Source organism: Rhamphochromis sp. 'chilingali' (genome assembly GCF_963969265.1).
Source record: "Rhamphochromis sp. 'chilingali' genome assembly, chromosome: 2".
NCBI classification, from domain to species: domain Eukaryota; kingdom Metazoa; phylum Chordata; class Actinopteri; order Cichliformes; family Cichlidae; genus Rhamphochromis; species Rhamphochromis sp. 'chilingali'.
The window spans coordinates 42,439,986-42,462,957 of record NC_137930.1 but is presented as its reverse complement, the minus strand read 5'-3'; the positions used below and the strand labels follow the sequence as shown (position 1 = coordinate 42,462,957).

General features: G+C 42.1%; 2 protein-coding genes and 1 long non-coding RNA gene across 6 annotated transcripts in view; 2 read left to right on the top strand and 1 right to left on the bottom strand.

The window, feature by feature from the left end:
• The first annotated feature begins 1,763 nt into the window (after positions 1–1,763).
• Positions 1,764–14,024, top strand: LOC308387337 (homeobox protein DBX1-B-like). 3 transcript variants are annotated; one of them, XM_080867295.1, is made up of 5 exons: positions 1,764–2,279; positions 2,822–2,905; positions 7,449–7,651; positions 8,146–8,285; positions 8,427–12,330. In XM_080867295.1, the coding sequence occupies exons 1-5, from the start codon at positions 1,925–1,927 to the stop codon at positions 8,455–8,457; spliced, it is 813 nt and encodes a 270-aa protein (XP_080723421.1). In that variant the 5' UTR covers positions 1,764–1,924; the 3' UTR covers positions 8,458–12,330. The 3 variants fall into 3 exon arrangements, with proteins under 3 accessions (XP_080723421.1, XP_080723422.1, XP_080723420.1); XM_080867296.1 differs by having other exon boundaries at positions 12,190–12,308; XM_080867294.1 differs by lacking the exon at positions 8,146–8,285 and having other exon boundaries at positions 1,767–2,279; positions 12,190–14,024.
• Positions 14,025–14,207: 183 nt separating this feature from the next.
• The window catches only part of dnaaf4 (dynein axonemal assembly factor 4), a 28,554-nt gene continuing 19,789 nt past the window's right edge, over positions 14,208–22,972 (bottom strand). Inside the window, exons 6-7 of one of the 2 annotated variants that reach the window (XM_080875159.1) lie at positions 16,053–16,158; positions 14,208–15,825 (exon numbers count right to left, since the gene is read on the bottom strand). In XM_080875159.1, coding sequence (XP_080731285.1) covers positions 15,701–15,825; positions 16,053–16,158 — 231 coding nt within the window. In that variant the 3' untranslated portion in view covers positions 14,208–15,700. The remainder of the gene's footprint in view (positions 15,826–16,052; positions 16,159–22,972) is intronic. The other variant, XM_080875158.1, reaches the window with a different exon arrangement.
• Positions 16,173–18,315, top strand: LOC308392218. Its single transcript, XR_013970781.1, has 2 exons — positions 16,173–17,888; positions 18,132–18,315. It is a non-coding gene; the product is annotated as an uncharacterized lncRNA (long non-coding RNA).

The window sequence follows — 22,972 nt, the reverse complement described above, 5'->3', positions numbered from 1 at the left end:
TACTTAAAAATTGATTCAGTCCCTACTCCTGAGTGCCAGTGATTCTTCTCCAAAATGGTGCAGCTCAGTTGGTATTTACAATTTGTAAATCATTCCATAATCCAATTTGTCTGCTGCTCAGCCACTCCCTTAAATAATGGCTCTTGACAGGGTCATTGCAGGCAGGTGTGTGATTGCCAGCAGGTGTATGTAACAAAAATTTCAAAAAGTTCCGCCACTGCACAAAAACTAGCACACACAGACACACATGCACACACACAAACCAGGATAGCAGAGGAACGAGGTGGAGAGACGGTGTTTTCTTGTCTTCCACAGCATGTCTTTGTCCTGTCTTCATCCTTATCTTACCTTGCAATATAAAGTATCTTGATGCAACAATGTATATAAATAAAACTGAACTGAATTGTTTGCTTTAGGATTTCATTGTTGCTAGGGGTTCTGAAGAAACACTGTAGCCCTGTTGGCTTATCAAGTCACAGTGTAGTCAGATGTTGTTAACCTCATTATCAAGTAAATTTCATGACACACACACACAAAACACAACAAGACTGCTGATTTGTTTATTTGCATTTTTTTCTCTTCCAGGTGCTGTTTGTTTATTTTATGTTTTTTCGCACAGGGTCAGAGGTTGGTGACCCGTTGTGCTTTTTTTCTTATGGTATTTCTTCTTTTTTCATCCACTTTCTTTTTTCTTTCTGACTTTTTTCAGCTCTGACATTGTTATTTTCCACATGCATCAATGTAAATAATAATAACATAAATAATACATAAATAGATAAATAAAAGAAAAACAAAAGCAAGGAGAGTTTATAGAGTGTTTCTTGGAAAAACGTGTTTGGCACAACAGTGCATTCGGATCATAAGTCTAAATGCAAAAGCTGCAAGAGGCTTTAAAAAAGGCTCAATCATGTTGATTATGTTGTTTTTTCCAAACTAAGTTAAAGAACAATTTGTACCAAAGCAGATGAGAGGATATTTTTCTCTGTCTCTTAACAATATAAACACAGCTCATTTTACTTTAATTATAGCTGTCACCAAAATGTAAATGTAATGGTGAAACAGAATTTACAACCCAACAAAAGTTGATTTATAATCACTTTATAACAATGTTCTAACTGAATATAGTCTGCTGTCGGCCATTGACGGTAACATGCCTTTGATTTGCTCTCTATAGCGCTCCTGTACTGTAAACAAACAACCATGATTGTTGGACCAGAATAGGAAACTGAGATGTTACATGAGCTCCTGGCTTGCAACTAACATACACCAGCAGACATTCAGCTCAGAAAGGTAAAATTAGCTAATATTCTCTAACAATCTAGTCCAAAAAGGTAACATTTTTAGGCTGTTTAGAGAACAAACCAACACTTTTTTCTTCTTTTTTCTTTTTTGTTACTTCACAGCAATGGCCTGCATTAACAGAACAATCTGCATTTTTCCTGGCTAATGCTTACAGGTAAAATGTGTCCCGAAACTGAATAACAGATATGCCTCTTCATCTCCTTTTTTGTGGGGACATCTTATTTATCAATTACAAGCCACTGTGTAGATGTTGGCGCAGGCGTGAGTGCATTAGTAATACCCTGACATCAAGAACACTGGACTTGAGTTGTAACCTCTACTGGCTCCAGCAGAGAAACTGGAATATAACATTTGAAAAGTTTTATTTTTAGAGGTCCTGTGATGAAATTTATGGGTGTTTGAGCACTCCCATAAAGGGTGTAAACTCTCCAATGAGGCAGAGAGATGGGCTGAGGGTTGAACTTGTCCGCGCGCACACGTTCGTGCACAAGTGTGTGCGTTTTTGTTTGTGGAATCGGTATAAAACCCTACGAGGACGAAGAGCCACCGAGCAGGTCGCTGGACTTCCCTATTTCTCCTGAAGAAATCTCTGCTGGACAACAGGAATTTTGTTCGGACAACTATGATGTTTCCCTGCGCTGCTCTGTCGCCTACTCTTTACCCGGGTTTCCTGCGTGTCCCTGCTACTCTCTCCGCGTCACTGAGCGAATCGGCGGCTCAGGGAAGAGGAACCGGCTTTCTGGTAGAAGATCACATAAGCCAACATGTCGGCTACATACATCGAACTTTCTCGTCCCTTAGTTCCGGAGACATTCTGCCGTTCAGTGCGGGGTCAAGGTCCTTTCCACGTACAACAGAACCAAGCACGGAGACATCCGGTCAACTCAGCCGCAGCAGCCCCGGATCTGTGTACGCAGCCAGCCCGGACTACCTGAAGTTCGGCGTCGGTACGATCCTGGCACCTTCTACATGGAGTCGTGAGTTTCTGATACCGATCTCTTTCTCTGCCCCTCTCTCCATAAATTTAACATACATTTACACACACACACACACACACACACACACACACACACACACACACACACACACACACACACACACACAGAGAGAGCGATCTGTATTGACTTATCGGAGACTTGAAAGTGCTGTTAGTGAATGAATTAGCATAAAAATATTGTTTATTATTATTGTCTTATGATTTTTTTTTAATTTCTACAAACAATTAGCAGTGTATTTCACTACCACGTAATTAAAAGTAAAAAAAAAATGGTGAAAGTAGCGGTGACGAATTCAGGCCTTCATTCAAAAGTAAAAGCTAAGTTTTTAACTTTTAACCAATTTAATAAAAGTTAAGCAATGGACACGTGAACACCAATCGTCCAATACAGTCGTCTGATGAGGTTAGATCTGAGCTGCCCTTTCAGTGGCACTGCTATTAACAGTCATCTGTGTATATATATCTCTTTTCATGTTAAAATCCTAATCTGCCTGTGGATGCGAATCTGTTTTCTGTTTCCAGTCCAGAATCTTCAGACAAAGTCGCTCTCTCTGCCTTTTTTAGACAGAAGCCTTTATCCTTACATCAGAGCCTCTGATTTCACAGGTAGGTGGACTAGGAATGTTTATGTTGTCTTTTTAAACAAAGGATTTTTGATTTTGATTTTTGCCGCTTGTAAACTACTATATAATGTGTGTGATTTGAAGATATAAGGGAGAAAACATGACTTTGACTCTTGACTCATAATCACATTTACTTTCTGATGGGCTCTAACTAAAGGATACTTGATGTCCACTTAAAGTGTTTTGATTGTTCAGTGAGAAAAGAAATGCATTCACTTTGTTACCATATTCACACGCACATCATATGGCTACAAACAGACACTAAATGAAATGAAATGCCTGGAAAATAATGGGCCTGGGTTTTTTGCATTTCATGATCCTTTGGCATCGGCGCCTCCAAAGAAATTATTTAACATTAGAGATGTTGACATATAGTTTTGTAGCTAACTGATATCAGGCTGATATTTACCTATGGAAATATCACATCCATTTTCCAAGATACTGTGATGCAGAGATGAAAGATTTTAGAACACCTCAGTTATTCATGGAGAATTCTTCCCTGTAACATTTGGGAGTATAATCTTATACAATCAGTTATAGCCAACTAAAATAAGAAGGCTTTAAATTAAAATGATGGCACCAAATATTTGTGCTAATAATATGTAATTGATTTTATTCACACAGAATTGGTGTCTTTTGTTTATTCAGTTTAATTTAATGTAATGTATCCCTTCTTTCATTTATTTTGAGTAATAAAGATGGTATTAATTAAATTAAAGAGGTAGGCCAGATTCAGATGCCTCAATCATTAGAGCTGGTTCCTTTCAGTGTAGAGAAACAGTGGCTCTGATCTGACCTTCAAATGACAAAGTTCCTCACCCTTTTCTCCAAATGTGAAACTAATCTCTGATGCATGTACACACAATCATATTATTTTAATTATTACCCACAGTGTCTGGTCTTAAGTTAGGGTAGCAACATAGACTGACTAGTCTATTGACAGCTTCATCAAATCTCTCTCTACTATAACACACCAATGCAGTGGCGCTGCACTAGCACTCATTCCCCTGTTACACTCTTTGCCCAAGCTAACAAGCCAGCTTAGTTATGTGCATCCAGATACTACAATGATATCAGATGATACTGAGTGACTGATGAATTTACTTTTAATTGTTTTGCTAAAAAAGACCAACTGACACATGTAGCAAACTGGTTGCAAATTAATAAAACTGCCTCAAAGCCACATGTGTCAGTTTATTCCTTTTCAGCAGTACACTTAAAAGGAGACACCCTTTAATGCAGCCATTCACACCGACTGTGTAATTTCACTGGACAAAAAAAAAAAAAGGAAATGGAAATGGAAATGTGCGGCATTTCCAATACTATTTTACTTCAGACACACTGCTAGATGATACTCTGGGTCTCCGAAATGATTTCTCTGCCTCCTCAGATGTGGTCTGAACTCTGCCAACAAAGGCTCAAACTGCCCCATTGGCGTCCTGAAATATGTGTGAAAGCGGCTTTGATACACCTTCAACTCCTGCATCAAACTATGACATTTTCAACTGCTGCTGCCTTCTCATGAGAATTGTAGAACAGGATGAACGCAAAATCTCTGCTTTTTACTTTTCTTGTTTGAAAACATCAGCACCAGGACCATCATCGGTTAATGTCGAACTTTTTTTAGGATGAATTTTAGGATGAAACAGAAATGCAACATGTTTAGTGTGTAAATCCATTATAAGGCAAGTTTAGATCTGGAAAACTTGGGAGTTTGTGTTGGTTTTTTTTACAACACGTTAGCTGTCTAATGGTCCAAAAAGCCTTAACCTCCTAAGACCTGAACTCTTCCACTGCATGCATTTTTAATTTCTCTTTGATATTTGGGCATATATTTGTAAAAACAAAGAATTACCAGATTTTTTTTCACCTTATTTTGGTTTTTAAGACAAATAAGAGCCACATATGAGGATATTTGTTTAAAATTTTGATAGAACAGTGTCAGTATAATGTCCTTGTAAGTGGATATCAGGCCCTTGTAGAGCAAAATTGAGTATTTTGGTCTAAATAACCCAAAATGCATGCATGAACTTGAGTTACATAATGATCGGGTTGGCTGTAGCTCAGGAGGTAGAGCAGGTCATCTACTAATCGAAAGGTTGGTGGTTTGATCCCTGGCTGATCCAGTTTGCATGCTAAATATCCTTGGGCAAGATACTAACCCGAAGTTGTTCTCTGATTCTTCCATCTGGCTGTGTGAATGTTAGATAGAAAACACTTAAGCATGGGAAAAATTGCCGGTATGAATGGGTGAACGAGGCATTTTGTGCTCAAGTGCTTTGAGTGCTTAGGTAGAAAAGTGCTATATAATAAACAGTCAGTTTACCATAATACATAAAAACAGTACACCGTTACACAATTGCAGTTCTGGTACACAACATTCCTTTGTCATAAAGCCGACAAGTCTTCCAGCTAAGTTGCATTGGTTGTTAGTACCAACCATCTGAATTTCAGAGGAGCACATGGAGTGGTGATAGCACAAATACACGTGCCTTTATACCACAATACTAAAGTTGAAGTCTCGTGTGTTTTTGTTTGGTTTGTTTTTCTTCTTCTTTCTCCTCATTATCTATTATTCTACTCATTATATATTATTTAGTAGACAATCATTATTTAATTTTAAAAATGCCCTTTTACAGTTTACAAAACCTAATTTTTCTGGGTAACGAGTTCTGACCCATCCAAAGGCTATGACACCAGCTGAGATTTTACATGCTCTTATTCACATAACTGCATGAGGGCACTTGATTTTTAAATGTTAGTAGTTGATTTTATTTTGTTGGTAGTTGTAATACAATGACAAAAGATGTACCCTTAGGCCCCTCCTCAATTCGGAGATGGTTTTCTCTTTTCACATCACCTCCTTGACTTGAAACAAGAAACCACCGTGAACTTGAAGGCTCGTTAAAGTCAGTGCTGTAGTTCAGACATTTGCTCTGCTGCTCTGACTGTAATGAACTGAAGTAGGTTCAGTCCAGTAGCTGAAGATGAGACATTGAAATGGTCTTTATAAGAAACAGAGAAATGTCACTGGTCTATTCAGTCACTAACTAATTACCATTACTCTGTTTTTTTTATGAGTATTATACTGTAAGAGCAACAAGCTGGACTCTTGTTCAGCTCCTGTGCAGAGGTTATTATTAAATATGTGCAAACAGCAGCATCTTTTCTCACTCTCCACATCTGTAAGCACAGTAACACCACATTTAAAAAGCCTACACTTCAACAACCCCCATTAACGGCGGATTTAACATAGTTTTAACGGAAGATGAATAACTGAGGACTGAAAATGTTTCTGTAGTATTGTTCACTCAAACTGCCCGTAAAATAAGTTCCAGGTTCTGATATCTCAGTTTGTCACTAACACAGCTTATGTATACAAAGTAAAAGAAGCTGGATTAAAATAGCAGTGCCTAATATTTATGTAGTCAAAATCTATGTTGAATTTTTCCTCTGATGAATTTTACAGCACAGATTCTGTAGTTTTATTTATAGATTTTTTTAAAGAGTTTTTTTTTACCTGAATATTTGAAACCACGTTTGGATTATTCTTAATGAGGTATTGTTTACAACGTTACATGTGCAGTGCTCTGAGGAGCTACCCTCAGATTCAGACCTCAGCATCACCCAGTGACAACAGACAAATCTTCCTATATGTTCACTTTGTATTCTAACTTTTAAAAAGTGTAAAGACTAAAGTACCACATTGCGTGCTGTCAGTGAAAGCTGCAATTGTTTTATTGATAACATTAAAAACAAAGAGTCAAAGGGATTAATCATCCATGTAACTGTGTCACTATATAGGAGCGTAAGTAATTACTTAGTTTGGTGTTTTAAGAAAGCTGCTGATCTCAGACCTGAGACTAGTCATCTGCATGAAGAAGACTTGAAATTTTCCCCGACAGCACGTAATAAAACCCGATGGCAGGTCAAAGGTTAATTTGTATGTTGAATTTAAAAGTTTTATCTGGAATTCTCTTACTGTGTTCTTCCGGGAGTGTGTTAATTTAAGGTAAAGTAATTCGGTCATTTTGTACCAGAGTAATCAGAGAGGAAAATATAATGTATAATATATATATATTTTAAATATATAACTTTCCACAGGACTGCATAGAACATTATTATAAGTCAAGAGCCTCTGTGCATTATGCAGTCCCAGTCAAAAGTTTAAAAACATTTGAAAAATGGCAAAAAATCATATTTTGCATGGTTGGACGTTAACAAGTTTCCAAGTTGAGCTTCGACATGCAACAAGAAGAAATTGGAGTGAGACAAAACATTTTTTTGAGCATGCAATTTATTGAAAACAACCCTTAAACTGAACTATGCTGTTTTACCACCGATGAAAAGTTTAGGACCACGTGCTCAAAAAAAAGGCATGTGGTCTTAAACTTTTGATCAGCTGTAAAACAGCCTGTTGCACTCCCATTTTCTTGTTGCATTTTTTTTTCTTTTAGATGTCGAGACTACCCAATCATTGCCCGACTCTTAAAATCTCCTGTTTCTCTTATGTTTTGTCCATCTAGCCTCTGCCTCTGTGGTTCCTGTCCCAGGAACATTTTCATGGCCCCTAAGCCCCAGAGGGAAGCCCAGGAGGGGCATGCTGCGGCGGGCTGTGTTCTCAGACCTCCAAAGAAAAGGTTTGGAGAGAACCTTCGAGAAGCAAAAATATATTAGCAAACCAGACAGGAAGAAGCTCGCCAGTAAACTGGATCTTAAAGACACCCAGGTACACACCACATCATGGTTTTGGACCATTACTAACACTGTGATTTGACATTTATTTATTCAGTCATGGCCATGAGGAATCTTGTACAATAGTAAAAAAAAAATTAACACTCGGTTGATTATATTTTTGGAAGACATGCAAAAGTTGTCTGTAAAGGTTCTCAGTCATCCAGGGCATTGTAGTCTAAGGAGCTTGGAAAGAAAAACATCCGGAGCATCTTCAAGAAACTTAAAGAAGTCCAGATGCTTTTCTTTCCAAGCTCCTTAGACTAGATGCCAAAGTTATTTTCTTTGGAATAGTGATAAAGGTTATGAGATGATTACAAATTTCAGTAAATGGTATTTGTGCTATTAAAACATGTTTATGTGGGAACAGTGGTTCAAGTTCTAGTTTTAGTAGTTTTTTTTAGTTATTCATTTGACACTGTATAAAATAAAAACATGTATAACAATAAATCTTATCCCAAGAAGTTGATTCTGTTCATCTGGACGTAGCGTTTTCAGTGGGAGAAACTTTCATCATTCATCCAAGTGACTTCTTCAGTCTCAGCTGACTGCAGGTTTCCCCAACCTTTTAAACACTGCATTTGCATAATGACTGAAACTAGCACCAGTGGCGAACAATGGGCTGTGAGGTCAGTTCCTTGATCAATAATATGCAAATTGTTATGACCATTGATCAATGGTATATATTGATATTTCTGAATAATGCAAAATGAAACTCATAGGATAATTATTATAATAATCACAATAATGAAAAAAATGTGTCTGTGAAGGTTCTCAGTCATCCAGGTCATCGTAGTCTAAGGAGCTTGGAGAGAAAAGCGTCTGGACTTCTTTAAGTTGCTTGAAGACCTTTCACCTCTCATCCGAGAAGCTTCTTCAGTTCTAGGGTCAAATGGTGGAGAGTCCCAGATTTAAACCCCATAAAGGTGGCTCTTCTATGTTGTGCCATGCGCTTGTGAAGTGGCTGTTTTGTTTCTTCAATGTAGAGGTCTGGGCATTCCTCGCTGCACTGTACAGCATATACCAGGTTGTAAAGTTTGTGTTTTGGAGTTTTGTCCAGAATGCCCTGACTTCTACATTGATTTACCAGTCAGTTTATGCTCCTACCCTCAACTGTAATCATAAGCTCATGAACTCGGAGAGAAAGAATGAGGTTGTGGATACAAGTGTAGTTTCCTACAAAGGGTGGCTGGGCTGTCCCTTAAGAGAAGGTGAAGAGTAGAGCAGCTGCTCTTCCACATCAAAAAGGATGATTCCTTGACTCCTCCTAGGTAAGCTGTTTCAGCCATACCCTACGGAAAGGAGGTCCTGAGGCAGATCCAGGTCTCGCTGGAGAGATTGTATTTCTAGACTGGCTGTGAAACCACTTGAAGAGGTGACTGGGGTTATGGAAGTTTAGGATTCTCTGTTTAAGGTGATTGCAAACACAAACCCAGATAAGTTGTAGAAAATGGATGGATGTACAGTACATAATAAATAAAAAACCTACGGTCTCTCCTTTATTTAAATTTCTTTTAAAGTGGTGTAGGGCCAGACTTACCCCCAGGGCCAGACTTAATAGAGCCCTATTTTCTGAAAATAGCAGCTGATTACATTGCACAACCTCTTACGATCCTTTTTAATCTTTCAATCCAAAATAAAGAAATTCCACTTGTTTGGAAGTCTGCTTTTGTTACGCCAATATTAAAAGGAGGCGACCCGGCCATTTTGACTAATTACAGGCCAATATCAAACTTGTGTGTTTTGGCAAAAGTCCTTGAGTCTCTCGTCAGTGAGCAATTAAAAGAGTTCTTGTACTCTAATGAAGTTCTTTCAAAACTACAATCTGGGTTCAGAAAACAGCATAGTGCTGTCACGGCTGCCACAAAAGTGATAAATGACATACTTGTTGCTCTTGATAAAAAACAGCACTGTGCTTCTCTCTTTATTGACCTGTCAAAAGCTTTCGACACTGTGGATCACGCCATTTTAAAGCATAGGCTTCTTTCTTTGGGGCTGTCTAGACATGTTGTCTCCTGGTTTACTAATTATTTGAGTGACAGGACTCAATGCATTAAATGTGAAAATCTGTGCTCAGAACTTTTGAATATTCACACTGGGGTGCCACAGGGTTCAATTTTAGGACCTCTGCTGTTCATCATGTATATAAATGATTTGGGACAAAATGTGTCCAATGCTAGTATGCATTTTTATGCTGATGACACAGTTATTTATTCCTTTGGCTCAAACTTTGAAAAGGCAAGGCAAGGCAAGGCAAGTTTATTTGTATAGCACAATTCAACAACAAGGTGATTCAAAGTGCTTTACAGAGACATTAGAAACAAGAACAAATAAAAAGCATGATTTAAAATTGATTAAAACAAGCAAATAACCTAACTAACTAATTAACAAACAAACAAACAAACAAACAAACAAACAAACAAACAAACAAACAAAACACTATATAAAATCAAAACAGATAAAATCAGAACAGTAGATAAGATCAGTAGTTAAATGTAAGTTTTGAAATTTAAGCTTAAAGTGTGGATTTGGTGCTTTATTCAAATGCAGCTGAGAACAGGTGAGTCTTCAACCTGGATTTAAATAAACTGAGTGTTTCAGCTGATCTGAGGCTTTCTGGGAGTTTGTTCCAGATATAAGGAGCATAAAAGCTGAATGCAGCTTCTCCGTGTCTGGTTCTGACTCTGGGAACTGATAAAAGACCAGATCCAGATGACCTGAGGGATCTGGAAGGTTCATACTGGGTCAGGAGGTCATTGATGTATTTTGGTCCTAAACCATTCAGAGCTTTATAGACCAGCATCAGAACTTTAAAGTCTATCCTCTGACGGACAGGCAGCCAGTGTAAGAACCTCAGAGCTGGACTGATGTGGTCCACTTTTTTGGTCTTAGTGAGGACTCGAGCAGCAGAGTTCTGAATGAGCTGTAGTTGTCTGACTGATTTTTTAGGTAGACCTGTAAAGATGCTGTTACAGTAATCAAGCCTACTAAAAATGAATGCATGGACTAGTTTTTCCAGGTCCTGTTGAGACATCAGATCTTTTATCCTTGAAATATTCTTGAGGTGATAGTAAGCTGACTTTGTTATTGTCTTAATGTGTTTTTCTAAGTTTAGGTCTGCATCCATCACTACACCCAAATTTCTCGCCTGGTTTGTGGTTTTTAGATGTATAGATTGAAGTTCTCTGGTGACCTGTAATCGTTTTTCTTTGGCGCCAAGGACTATTACCTCAGTTTTGTTTTTGTTTAGCTGGAGAAAATTGTGGCACAACCAGTCATTGATTTCCTCAATGCATTTACCAAGAGCCTGTACAGGCAATAGAATCGTTGCAGAAAGCTTTTGATGTGGTTCAGCACACACTTCTGGAGCTGAAATTGGTTCTCAATGCTGAAAAGACAAAGCTAATGTTGTTTTCAAACATGAAGAGATTTCCTCAAACTGTCCCCTTGGTGTCCACTCTTGAGGGAAACCTCATAGAAGTGGTGCATACGTATAAATATCTTGGCTTTTTAATTGATGATTCTCTGACCTTTAAACCTCACATAGACAATCTTGTGAAAAAACTCAAACTAAAATTGGGATTTTTCTTTCGAAACAAATTTTGCTTTTCTTTTGAGACAAAAAAGCGTCTTGTAAATGCTACATTTTTATCTGTTTTAGATTATGGTGATCTGCTGTACATGAATGCTTCCGCCCAGTGTCTTCATAAGATTGACTCAGTTTATCATGCCTCCTTACGGTTTATTACAAACTGTAGGGCCTTGACCCATTGTTGTGATCTGTACGCTCGAGTGGGATGGCCTTCGTTGTCCTCCAGGAGGTTTGCTCACTGGTGCATCTTTATTTATAAGGCCCTGCTTGGACAAATGCCCACCTACATTTGCGATCTGCTCACACGGAGAAGTACTGTTTCTTACAGCCTGCGTTCAAGCGATCTTTTATTGCTCAATGTTCCATTTGCCAGAACTGAACTGGGAAAGAGGGCTTTTACTTATGCTGCCCCTTTCACATGGAACATGATGCAAAAAGACTGGAAGATAGCAGATCTTATTTCATTAAATGCTTTTAAGTCCAGATTGAGAGAGCCAGAGAAAAATGTTTTTAAAATGTAATTGTTATTTATAATATGTATGTAACTTTGTAATTTCAACGTGTTGTCGCCTCTTGGCCAGGACTCCCTTGCAAAAGAGGTTTTTAATCTCAATGGGACTTTTCCTGGTTAAATAAAGGTTAATAATAATAAAAAGGTTCTCTCCACTGTTGCCAACTATTTGCTCATAGAATATTATCTGCTCAGGGAGAGTCTGTTATCTTTCTGGCCTGTAGGAGGGTGAGGGGAAATAAATCAGAGAAAAGAGAAGTACGGAATATGGTTTGGTTCTTTTCTTTGGTTTGCTGCTACATATGAAAAAAAGTATACATTAAATACTGAAAGAGCAGGAACTTACCAGCTGGCCACCATTAGTAGTTCAAACTTGAATCACAGAGATATTTTCTACTTGATGTTAACCTATTTTTTGTGTCATGTGAAGGTGAAAATCTGGTTCCAAAACCGCAGGATGAAATGGAGAAACTCCAAGGAGAGGGAGCTGCTGTCAACGGGCGGCTGTCGGCAGCAAACCCTCCCCACCAAAACCAATCCCCACCCAGATCTCACTGATGTGGGCAGCACGTACAGCCACAGGCTGAGCAGGATTGCACCATACAACCACGAGTCGCATCTCTGTTGTCATCATCGTAACCCTTCGACTCTATCAGAGTCAGGCAAACAATCAGAACTGTCACAGTCAGACAGTGAAGAAATCACAGTTTTATAAGAGATTCAGATTAATGGAGTATTCCTAGAAGATGATGGAAGTAAATGAATTAGCTCTCCATTTTGCCCTCTATTTTTTGTACAGTGTTGTGTATATTACCTTTATAGCATATCTGCACACACTAATTAAAGTATACTGAGCACTTTTAGATTTAATATTTGTAGGGTTTTTTTTACTTTAAATATACAAAATGTTCTTTCATTCGTATTTGTATTTGTTGCATTCTCTCACACACACAAAAGAAATAGAAAAATAAAAAAAACTCATCTAAAATGTCATGCAGGTGTCCTGTCTACCTTACCAAATTATGAACACAATGCCAACAACACAAAGAAAGTCGGAAAAACAATCCAAAGGGTTTTTAAAACAATCTGCTCTATGATTCTACTGTAGAAGCAGGTAGGTTGATTCCAAGGAGAGGGAGGGTAGCAGAAAATTACACCACAACAGCGAACAATCAATATGTGACTCCAACATTACTGGAGGGCGAGGCAAAGAGTAAGCATCTGGTTAGATACCATATTTTAAAGGTTATTAGGGCCAAGTACAGTATCCTCAGCTTTATCTGAATTTAGAAGCATGAAATTAGAGGATAGGGGATAGGTTAATTGAGGGGATAGGTTAATTGATTAATCCAAATTGTCACTAGGTGTGAATGTGCGAGTGAATGCGAGTCTGTCCCTATGTGTTAGCCCTGCGACAGACTGGCGACCTGTCCAGGGTGTACCCCGCCTTTCGCCCTATGACAGCTGGGATAGGCTCCAGCGCCCCCCGCGACCCTGAAAAGGATAAGCGGAAGCGAATGGATGGATGAAATTAGAGGTCATCTGTTCTTTATGCCTTTAAGACATTCATGCAGTTTAATAATTAGTATGGTTATTTGGATTAATGGATGGGTAAAGTTAGGCTTATTTTGAATGGCAGTGAAAATACATGCTATATCTTCTAATGATACTCACTAAGGGAATCATGTATAACATAAATTACTCCTAGCACGTGGTTGGTGCAAGCTGGTGGACACCAGAGGTGAAGGGAGCCATCAGAGAAGCAAAAACTTGGGTGTGGGAGAAAAGTTTTTCTATGGCCTAAGTAATTGCTTTGAGACTTTCGTAAGGCCTCAAAGCAATTATGGCAAACCATCAGGTGACTCAGGAAAGTCCTGCTCTACCAACATGGTGGAGTGCTGCTGTTGCTTCAACTGAGGGCATTGTTAGGTGGTGGTAGGAGTGAAGTCGCGGAGGCACCTAAACAGCTCCTTGGTTGCAGGGCCTGTAAGTGGATGAGTTCCTGAAGCTCGGGTGTTTGCCCAACCACCCTACATGCGTTTTGTGGACTTGGAAAAGACATTTGACTGTGTCCCTCAGAGTATTCTGTGCAAGGTGCTTCGGCAGTCTGGGGAGTCTGGTTTTTTTTGGATGCGTGGTCCTAAACTGTTAATCAGCTGTACAACAGCTTGTTTCAGTTTAAGGCTACGTGTACACTAATCTGGATAAATTTGAAAAAGGCTAAAAAGGCTCCGCGTCCACACTATCATTTTCAATCGTTTCCGAACAGTTATTATCCACACCGAAACGACGGAAAACGCTTACATTCCTGTTTTGTGCATGCATGAAACGAAGGACAATTCGACCTGCGTCATTTCTGTCTGTTGTTTATTTACTTTCCGGCTCTTTGAAAGGTCATGCTAAAATGTTGAGAAAATCACCGAGTTTTTTAAATGGTCTGACAATGAGGTGGAGTTGTCGCTGCGAGTAACACAAAAGTACAAAGTTGCAAAAGCGAGTGAGAGTTAAAGAATTTGAAGAAAAGCTATCTGGAGCATGTACAAACTGATATTAATCTTGTCTAGTGCTGTCAAATCTGAGAGCAAACAAAACAAATGCAGTATAATGCCCTCCGCTGTCTTAGTTTAATTGGTCACATGACTGCATCATTTGACTAAAATGCGTCATCGTTTCCGGAAGCCTGTGGTTATGCAGTCCACACTGTGATGTGAAAATGGCATTTTCAAATGTATCCGCTTTGGAGAGCTCAGTGTGGACGGAAGGCCAAAAAGGAGAGAAAAATGATGTCTTTTCAAATATAAACGTATTAGTGTGGACATGGCCTTGCTGTTTTCAATAAATTGTATGCTCAAAAAATGTTTTCTCTCACTTCGATTTCTTCTTGTTGCATGTTGAAGCTCTCCTTGGAACCTTGTTAAGATCCAACTATGCAAAATATGATTTTTTTGCCATTTTTCCCAGTGTTCTTAAACTTTTGATCGGGACTGCACAATCTGTGGAAATGAGCTTACTCGAAGGGTAGGCTGGCCTCTCCCTTAGAGATAGAGTGAGGAGCTTGGCCATTTTGGAGGGGCTCAGAGTAGAACCACTATTCTTCCACATCGAAATGAGCCAGTAGAAGTGACACTGACAAGGATTCCTCCTGGGTACCTCCTGCCTGAGATGTTCTGAGGATGTCCTACCAGAAGGAGCCTCCAGGGCAGACCCTGGACACACTGGAGAGATATCTCTTGGCTGGTGCATGATGTAGTGACTGTTTCTTCTTCAGTCACCTTTTTCACTTACTGTGTGTTTATACACCACTTTAATTATTAATTATTATTTATCTCTTGCTCTATTCCTTAGTTTACCTATTCCTTTAAAAAGCTCACGTTTAACTGTTCCCTTTTAACTGGTGCTTCTAAACTGGCTGGTGGCATAAATGTTTGTTTGTAATGTGTGACTCTGACCCTGTAACAAGCTAACAACCTCTCCAAGGTGTAACCTGCCTCTTACCCTATGACTGTAATAGTTCCAGCGACACTGTGACCATGAATTGGATATACAAAACAAAAAAAATGGATTTTTGTGAACTGAATATGCTGGACTTTACTGGACACAATATGACATCAACATGGATTTCTTTTTTCCCCCAACATTTTATATAATATACAATTAACTGATCATGAAAATCATTTAAAACTAAGAATGGTATTACTTAATGAGACACTAGACACTACAAAAGTAGCCTGGCTTTACCTATGATACAATTCAAAAGTCTGTATTTTTCAAAGGATGTTGTTTACAAAGGATGTACAGAATACATTTAAAAGCTAAGGATGGATAAAAATGTATGACCTTTGTAAATAAAATACAAGAATTTTTAATATTTAATAAAGAACCTGAAACCAGCCCTCTGTAAAACATTTCATGAACATAACGTACAAAGCAAATGTCGTGTGTCACTCTGTCTCACTGGGAGGATTGACAGCAGATCCTTGAATGATGTCTCTGATTCTCTGTGTATCCACCAACAGCGCTTCATTATTAGGGTCAATCTTCAGAGCAGCAAGGAAGTCTTGGAGCCCTGAAATTAAATTGTAGGTAGATCAGTTGAGACCTGGACACCTTTTGAGTCACTGTAAAAAACACGCTCCACATATTTGACCTTACCCTTGCCCTTAGGTAGGACAAAGTTACTGTCATGCAAGTTACAACTCAAGCCTTGAGTCATGGCTAACAAGTTCTAAGTAAAGTCCGAAACAAATCACTGAGTGCAACACATCAACTTATTGACATTTTAAAGCAACAAACCTTCTGGATAGGCCTGCAGCTCGCAGAAGGCAGATCCTCGACGGACAAAAGCTCGAACTCTGGCAGCTGCATTGGCAGGGACTGGTGGAGTCAGCAGATCAAGTGCCTGCAGTAAAAAAGTGGGCAGATGTTTACTGTATGCTATTCCTCTGGAAAGTAAATAAATCTTGACCATTCATTGTCAGAGTTGGACCATCCAGAGCATCTGTCAGTCCACCTGTGCAACAAATCCAGTTGTGAAATTTTCTCGCTGCTAAAGTCAATGTTTGTGGTTTTATAACAAAGTGGAAGCCACTGGGAACAACAGCAACTTCAGCCACAAAGTGGCAGACCACGTAAATCAACCGAGCAGGGTCAGCCGATACACAGAAGTTCTGCAGATGGGCCTGGGCCCCCCTTCCCTGGCGGGTCGCGGAGGGTGGGAGTGCCTACTGGGGTCAGCGGGGGAGCTGGCCCCAGGGAGGGGTTACCTGCCCCTCCCTTCCTTCCCTCCCCATCTCCAGCTGCCTCCCTCTTCCCGCTCCTCGACAACCACCCACACATGCAGGGCCTTGGAGTGGGGGTATGTCACCAGGGTGCAGAGGAGGCTACCCCCCCCCCCCCCTGTCCCCTTCTGGCTGCCTCTGCCTCAATTTTATCCCACAACTTAGACATTCACATTATTCACACTCTCATTACACATACATATAGGATCTTGGGGGTGGGCACAATCACGGAGTCCAAATCACCATCAGGGTGTACACCTCACCCCTGACGTCGTTGCCCACCTCTCAATTTTAAATACACTTAGTCATTGAGGGCTAGCAGGAGGGACTATGCGCTTACCTGCTGCTCCTTGGCAGGTAGCTCCATGCCCTCCTGGGTTTTAATTGCACCTTAGAACACATATGCATCAACACTACAATGAGCGGGTGGAGGGAGGTTTGGAGTCTTCTCCCACCCCCATTCTCTGCGGCCTGCTGGAGCGGGAGGGCTAGTAGGAGGAGTTGGCCGTCCGACTGCGGTCTGGGGTGTGGGGCCTCCCTGCTGCTGCGGAGTCGGGGTGGTCTGCCTCTCCCCACCGCAGGGAAAAGGGTAACACCACCTGGGTCTGGGTGCAATTCCCCCCTCCAGGGGAAAGGGTACCTAGACCCGGTTTGTAGAGTACGCTTGGGGAGTGTGATTGTGTGTACAGCGTCTCTTTATGTCTGTCTCCACGTTGGCTGAGTGTGGAGTAAGTGCATATGAGAGCATGAGGGTGGGAATGGATGTTTGTGTCTGTGTGTGCCTGTATGTCTGTGTCTATATGTCAGGTTGGGTATCAGACGCCACCTCTCTGGGGACACCTCAGGCCCTCCAAGGTTTGGAGGCCTATCTCCACCCACCACCACTTCCCCTGCCGGTGGCGGACTCCCTCAGGTGTCGGTGTGTTGGTGGTTCTTTGTGTCTGGGGGTGGGCGTCCGGGTACACACCGGCTCACTCCTTGGCGGCCGCTTGTCGGGGCCTGGGGCCTGGGGCTCGCTCAGGCCCCTTTGGAGGTGGGGTCACTCAGGCACAGCTGGGGGCCGGCGGAGCTCACGAGCGCGTCACTGCAACTCCCCCTGACTTCTGCTCCGCGGCTGCTGGGCGAGCCCTCATCTGGGACTCTCCTCAGCTCTTACTGGAACAGTGGCGCGGCTGCCCCTCTGTTGGTCTTCCATGGTCTCTTGTGTTCTGGGGGCCTCTGGATGTCTGGAGTTTTGATCTCCTCCATACCCGCTTCACACCCTGGAGGACGGGGCTGTGGCCCCCCCACACTCCCTAGCAGATCATTACATGGAGAAACCTTTGGAATGCAAGCATGCTGATCCACACAGGTATGCACACATGGGTATTCACAGACGCGGACTAAAGCTTTCTTGGCTGCTGCCTCAAAGCACACTGTGCGCTGTCTATCTTGCGTGCTGCACAATATCGTTTATTATTTAGTAAATATTGATATCTATGACTAGCTAGTTTATTGTGCTTTGTTTTCTCTATTATTATGTTACTCTTTGTTGTTTGCTGTCTCCTCTGTTTGTTTTTTTTGTTTGTTTGTTTTTTTTTTTTTCTCCATACAGGTGACCCAGGAGTTCTTTTTTTTTTCTCTCTCTCTTCCCCCCCCTTCTCACCGTCTCTTCTCCCCTTTGGTTTTCTTTCTTTCTCTCCCCCTCTTTCTCTCATTCATTCCCCCTGTCCTATTTATTAAAAAAAAAAAAAAAAAAAAAAAAAAAAAATGACAAAGGATGAACTGAAGCTCTGCCATCACGTAATGTCGCATACTGCTGTTTCTGATGTCATTTAAAAAAAAAAAAAAAAAAAAAAAAAGAAGTTCTGCAGAGTCTGTTTATTTACCATTAGAGCAGTGGATTGGTCTTTTATATGTTCCACTGGAGCACTCAAAGTGCTTTACACAACATGCCTCTTTCACCCATTCATAAAAGCAAATTTTTTTACTTGAGTGCTTTGTATCTAAGATTCACACATTCACACTCATACTCCAATTGTCATGGTCTGGCAGTTCTCACCGGCAGACCTGCCCGTTGTGTCCATGTTTGTGGTGTTTTTTGTTCTCCCTCCTTTTCCCCGTTTCCCCGTTATGTGTGTTTATGTTGACGTTCGTGCTCCCGGAAGTTTAGGATCCCCAATGATCATTCGATCCAAAAGTGTTCCTGCTGTGGAGGCAGCCACACCTGTCGCTCATCAGCTGCCGCCAGCTGCAGCTGATTGAGAGCGTCCTAACAGTGTGGCTGGATCGTTGAGTTTACCTCATCAGTACAGCCGTGGACTTGCTTTTGAAAAACCTCGCTCTGGAGATGGATTGCCTAGCTAACTCACTGTGTTTATCTTCACTAGGAATCGGGAGCAGAGTGTGTTTTCACAGGAGCAGAGTCACGGATTCAAATTCAAATTCAAATTCAAATTTTTTATTTGTCACGTACACAGTCATACACAGTACGATATGTAGTGAAATACTTGGACAACTGCTCGTGACCTAAAGAAAACAAAAAAGGAAAAGGCTATGAATAAGATAAGAAATAAATATGAAAAATTAAAAAGGGTAAATTTAACTAGGAAGGAATAAAATATAAATTAAGGTTAAAAATGAAATAACTGTACAACACAAATTAGAATGAAGGGTAAATTTAACTGGGAAGAATAAGATAAAATATATAAATTAAAGTTGAAAATAAAATAACTGTACAACAAAATACACAATATAGAACTATATAAGAATGTATGAAGAAATATAAATATAAATAAATATATACACAATAACAGCAGCTGTACAAGTATTAACCGGAAATGAAGAATATAGTGACCAGTGTTGTGCAAAACCAAAGTCCAGAAAGTCCAGTGTGTGTGTAAGAACCATATGTGTGGGTCAGTACTGTGTGGTGGTGTGATTGAGAGACCGTATCGCCTGCGGGAAGAAGCTCCTCCTCAGTCTCTCTGTGTTGGTCTTCAGGGAGCGGAATCGCTTTCCTGACCTCAGCAGAGAGAACAGTCTGTTGTTGGGATGGCTGAGGTCCTTCACGATCTTCCTGGCCTTGGTCCAGCACCGCCTGCTGTAGATTGAGTGCAGGTCAGGGAGCTCGGAGCGGATGGTGCGCTCAGCTGACCGCACAACCCTCTCTAGAGCTCGTCTGTCCTGCATGGTGCTGTTCCCGAACCAGGTTAAGATGTTTCCCGCCAGGATGCTCTCTATGGTGCAGGAGTAAAAGTTCCTGAGCACCTTGGAGGGCAGTTGGAAGTCTCTCAAGCGTCTGAGGTGGTAGAGACGCTGTCGGGCCTTTTTCACCACGGTGTTGATGTGACAGGACCATGACAGGTCCTGCGTGATGTGAACTCCGAGGTATTTGAAGCTGTCCACTCTCTCCACTGGGCACTCGTTGATGACGGGGGTCTGGTAGTTCCTCTCCTGCTTAGTGCTGAAGTCCACTATCAGCTCCTTTGTCTTACTGACGTTTAGAAGGAGGTTGTTCCTCTGGCACCAGTTCTCCAGATTCCTAATCTCCTTCAGGTAGGCCGTCTCGTTGTTATCAGAGATCAGGCCCACCACGACGGTGTCGTCAGCAAACTTGATGATGGTGGTGGAGCTGGTAGTGGCCACACAGTCATATGTGTACAAAGAGTACAGCAGGGGCTCAGAACACACCCCTGGGGGGCTCGTGCTGAGAGTGGTGGAGGCTGAGACATGTCCGCCCATCCTTACTGCCTGTGGTCTGCCAGTTAGGAAGTTGGAGATCCACTGACACATAGATGAGCTGAGTCCCAGATGCTCCAGCTTGGTGGTGAGTGTGGAGGGAATTATGGTGTTAAATGCAGAGCTGTAGTCTATGAAGAGCATTTTAACATAATTCCCCCTTCTAGTGTCCAAGTGAGTGAGTGATGTGTGGAGGAGATGAGAGATGGCATCGTCTGTGGAACGATTTGGACGGTAAGCGAACTGTAGTGGGTCCAGTGTGTCTGGTAGTGAAGAAATGATGAAGTCTCTGACCAGGCGTTCAAAGCACTTCATCACTACTGAGGTGAGGGCTACAGGGCGATAGTCATTGAGAGAAGCAGGGTGGGGTTTCTTCGGGACAGGAACAATGATGGACTCTTTGAAGCATGTGGGGATCACCGACTGAGATAAAGAGATGTTGAATATCTCAGTGAACACAGGAGCTAGCTGGTATGCGCAGTCTCTGAGGATACGACCTGGGATGCCGTCTGGTCCTGCTGCTTTCCTGGTGTTCACTCTCTTGAAGGCTCTCCTTACTTCATGCTCGGAGATGACGAGCACGTTTCCGGTGCTGGCAGTATCTTCCTGTCTGCAGCCGTTAGCGCCGCTAACACTAGCATTGTTGGAGACCTTAGCTGCAGCCTCGAAGCGAGCATAGAAAGTGTTCAGCTCGTCTGCCAGAGTCACGGCCGTGTTCGTCATACCGGTTGTTGGTGCTTTATAGTTCGTTATTGTCCTTAGTCCCCGCTACAGGCTCCTAGAGTCACTCTGTTGGAGTTGTGACTCTAGTTTCCTCCCGTAGCGCTGCTTCGCCTCTTTCACCGCCCTCCGCACGTTATATGACGCGGCTTTGTACGGGTCCATGTCCCCCGTCATGAGTCCCGTGTTGTAGGCAGCGGTGCGGGATCTCAGAGCGTCGCGGATGGTTTTATCCACCCACGGCTTCTGGTTGGGAAACGTTGTGATAGTCTTTGTCTCCACGGTATCATCCGCTAGTTTCCCGATGAATCCCACAACCGCTTCCGTAAACATGTTGACGTCATCGTCGGAGCTGTTTCTGAACATGCCCCAGTCTGCGTCATCGAGTGCGTCCTGTAACGCGGCCACCGATTGATCCGTCCAGCGCGCGACCTTCCTCTGAACCGGAACTTCCTGTTTCAGCCTTTGTTTGTATTTTGGCATGAGGAAGATGGCGGCGTGATCAGATTTGCCAAACGGGGGGCGGGATTGTGCCTTGTAGCCGTCCTTGACCGTAGTGTAGCAGTGGTCCAGTGTCCTTTCACCCCTGGTGGGGCAGGTGATGTGTTGATAAAAGTTCGGCGCTGCGCGTTTGAGGTTGGCGCTATTAAAGTCCCCCGTCACAATAAGCGCAGCGTCCCGGTGTTGTGTCTGGTGCTGTGTGAGTGCCTCATGCAGCTCGCATAAGGCGGTGACCGTGTCCGCTTGTGGTGGAATATAAACGGCACTTACAATGACCGATGTAAATTCCCGAGGTAGATAAAAAGGACGACACATGATGGACAGTAGTTCCAGATTTGGTGTGCAGGAGCGTGTGAGAGGAACAACGTTCGCACTGTTGCACCAGTTGTTGTTCACCATTAAACACACGCCGCCTCCCCTTGACTTCCCCGAGTCCCGTGTCCTGTCCATGCGGTGAACCGAGAAGAACTCGGCCGGCTGGATGGCGTGGTCCGGCACCGCTGGGTTCAGCCATGTCTCGGTGAAGCAGAGGAGATTGCAGTCCCGAATGTCTCTCTGGAACTTTATCCTGGCCCTGAGGTCGTCAAGCTTGTTCTCCAGTGACTGGACGTTGGCGAGCAGGATGCTAGGCAGAGGTGTGCGGTGTGCACGAGCTCTCAGCCTGTTCCTGACGCCGGCTTGCTTCCCTCTAGGCCGCCGCCGCTTCCCTTTGTTCTCCCTCGAGATCTCACTCGGCCAGCTCGGATCCGGAGTTAAAAACTTCGAATTGTGAGTACATTGTATACCAATAGAAACAAGAGTGTCACTGTCATACCTAATGTACCCAATGGTGATGATTTTGCCGATTTAGAAACGCTGAAAACTAACTTAAAAAGCAAAGACAAAGAAAAAGTGGTCGGAGCAGTCGTGACGGCAGCCGACCTCACCGGCGCCATCTTATTTGCATGGGAGTTTGCCATTTCACTGTTCACGGACACAAGCACTGTGTGGGGATTTTGAAGAAGATCACCTTGCCGGGACTTGTATATATTTTACCTGTTGTTTTTCACTGTAAATAAATTCACTATTTTCTCTCAGAAGAGTCCCGTGTTTGGGTCCGGATCCTACCTACACCCTGACCCCATTGGATGCTTCAGAGAATACCTTGCGGTTAGTATCTTGTCCAAGGATAATTGTCATGTAGACTGAGGCAGCCAAGGTCCTTCTGAATAGTAGATGGCCTGGTTTACCCCCTAAACCACAGACACCCCTTCTCCATCTGGCAATCCGATGGATGAGTTTTGGTTTGTGTCAGCAGAACAGTACTTGTCTGACTGCAAGTGTAAAGTTTGGTGAAGGCGGGATTATGGTGTGGGGTTATTTTTCAGGTGTTGAAACTCTTAATGCTTCAGCATACTAAGACATTTTGGGCAATTTCATGCTCCCAACTTCATGAGAACAGTTTGGGGATGGTCCCCAAGTGTTCCAACATAACTGCACACCAGCACACAAACC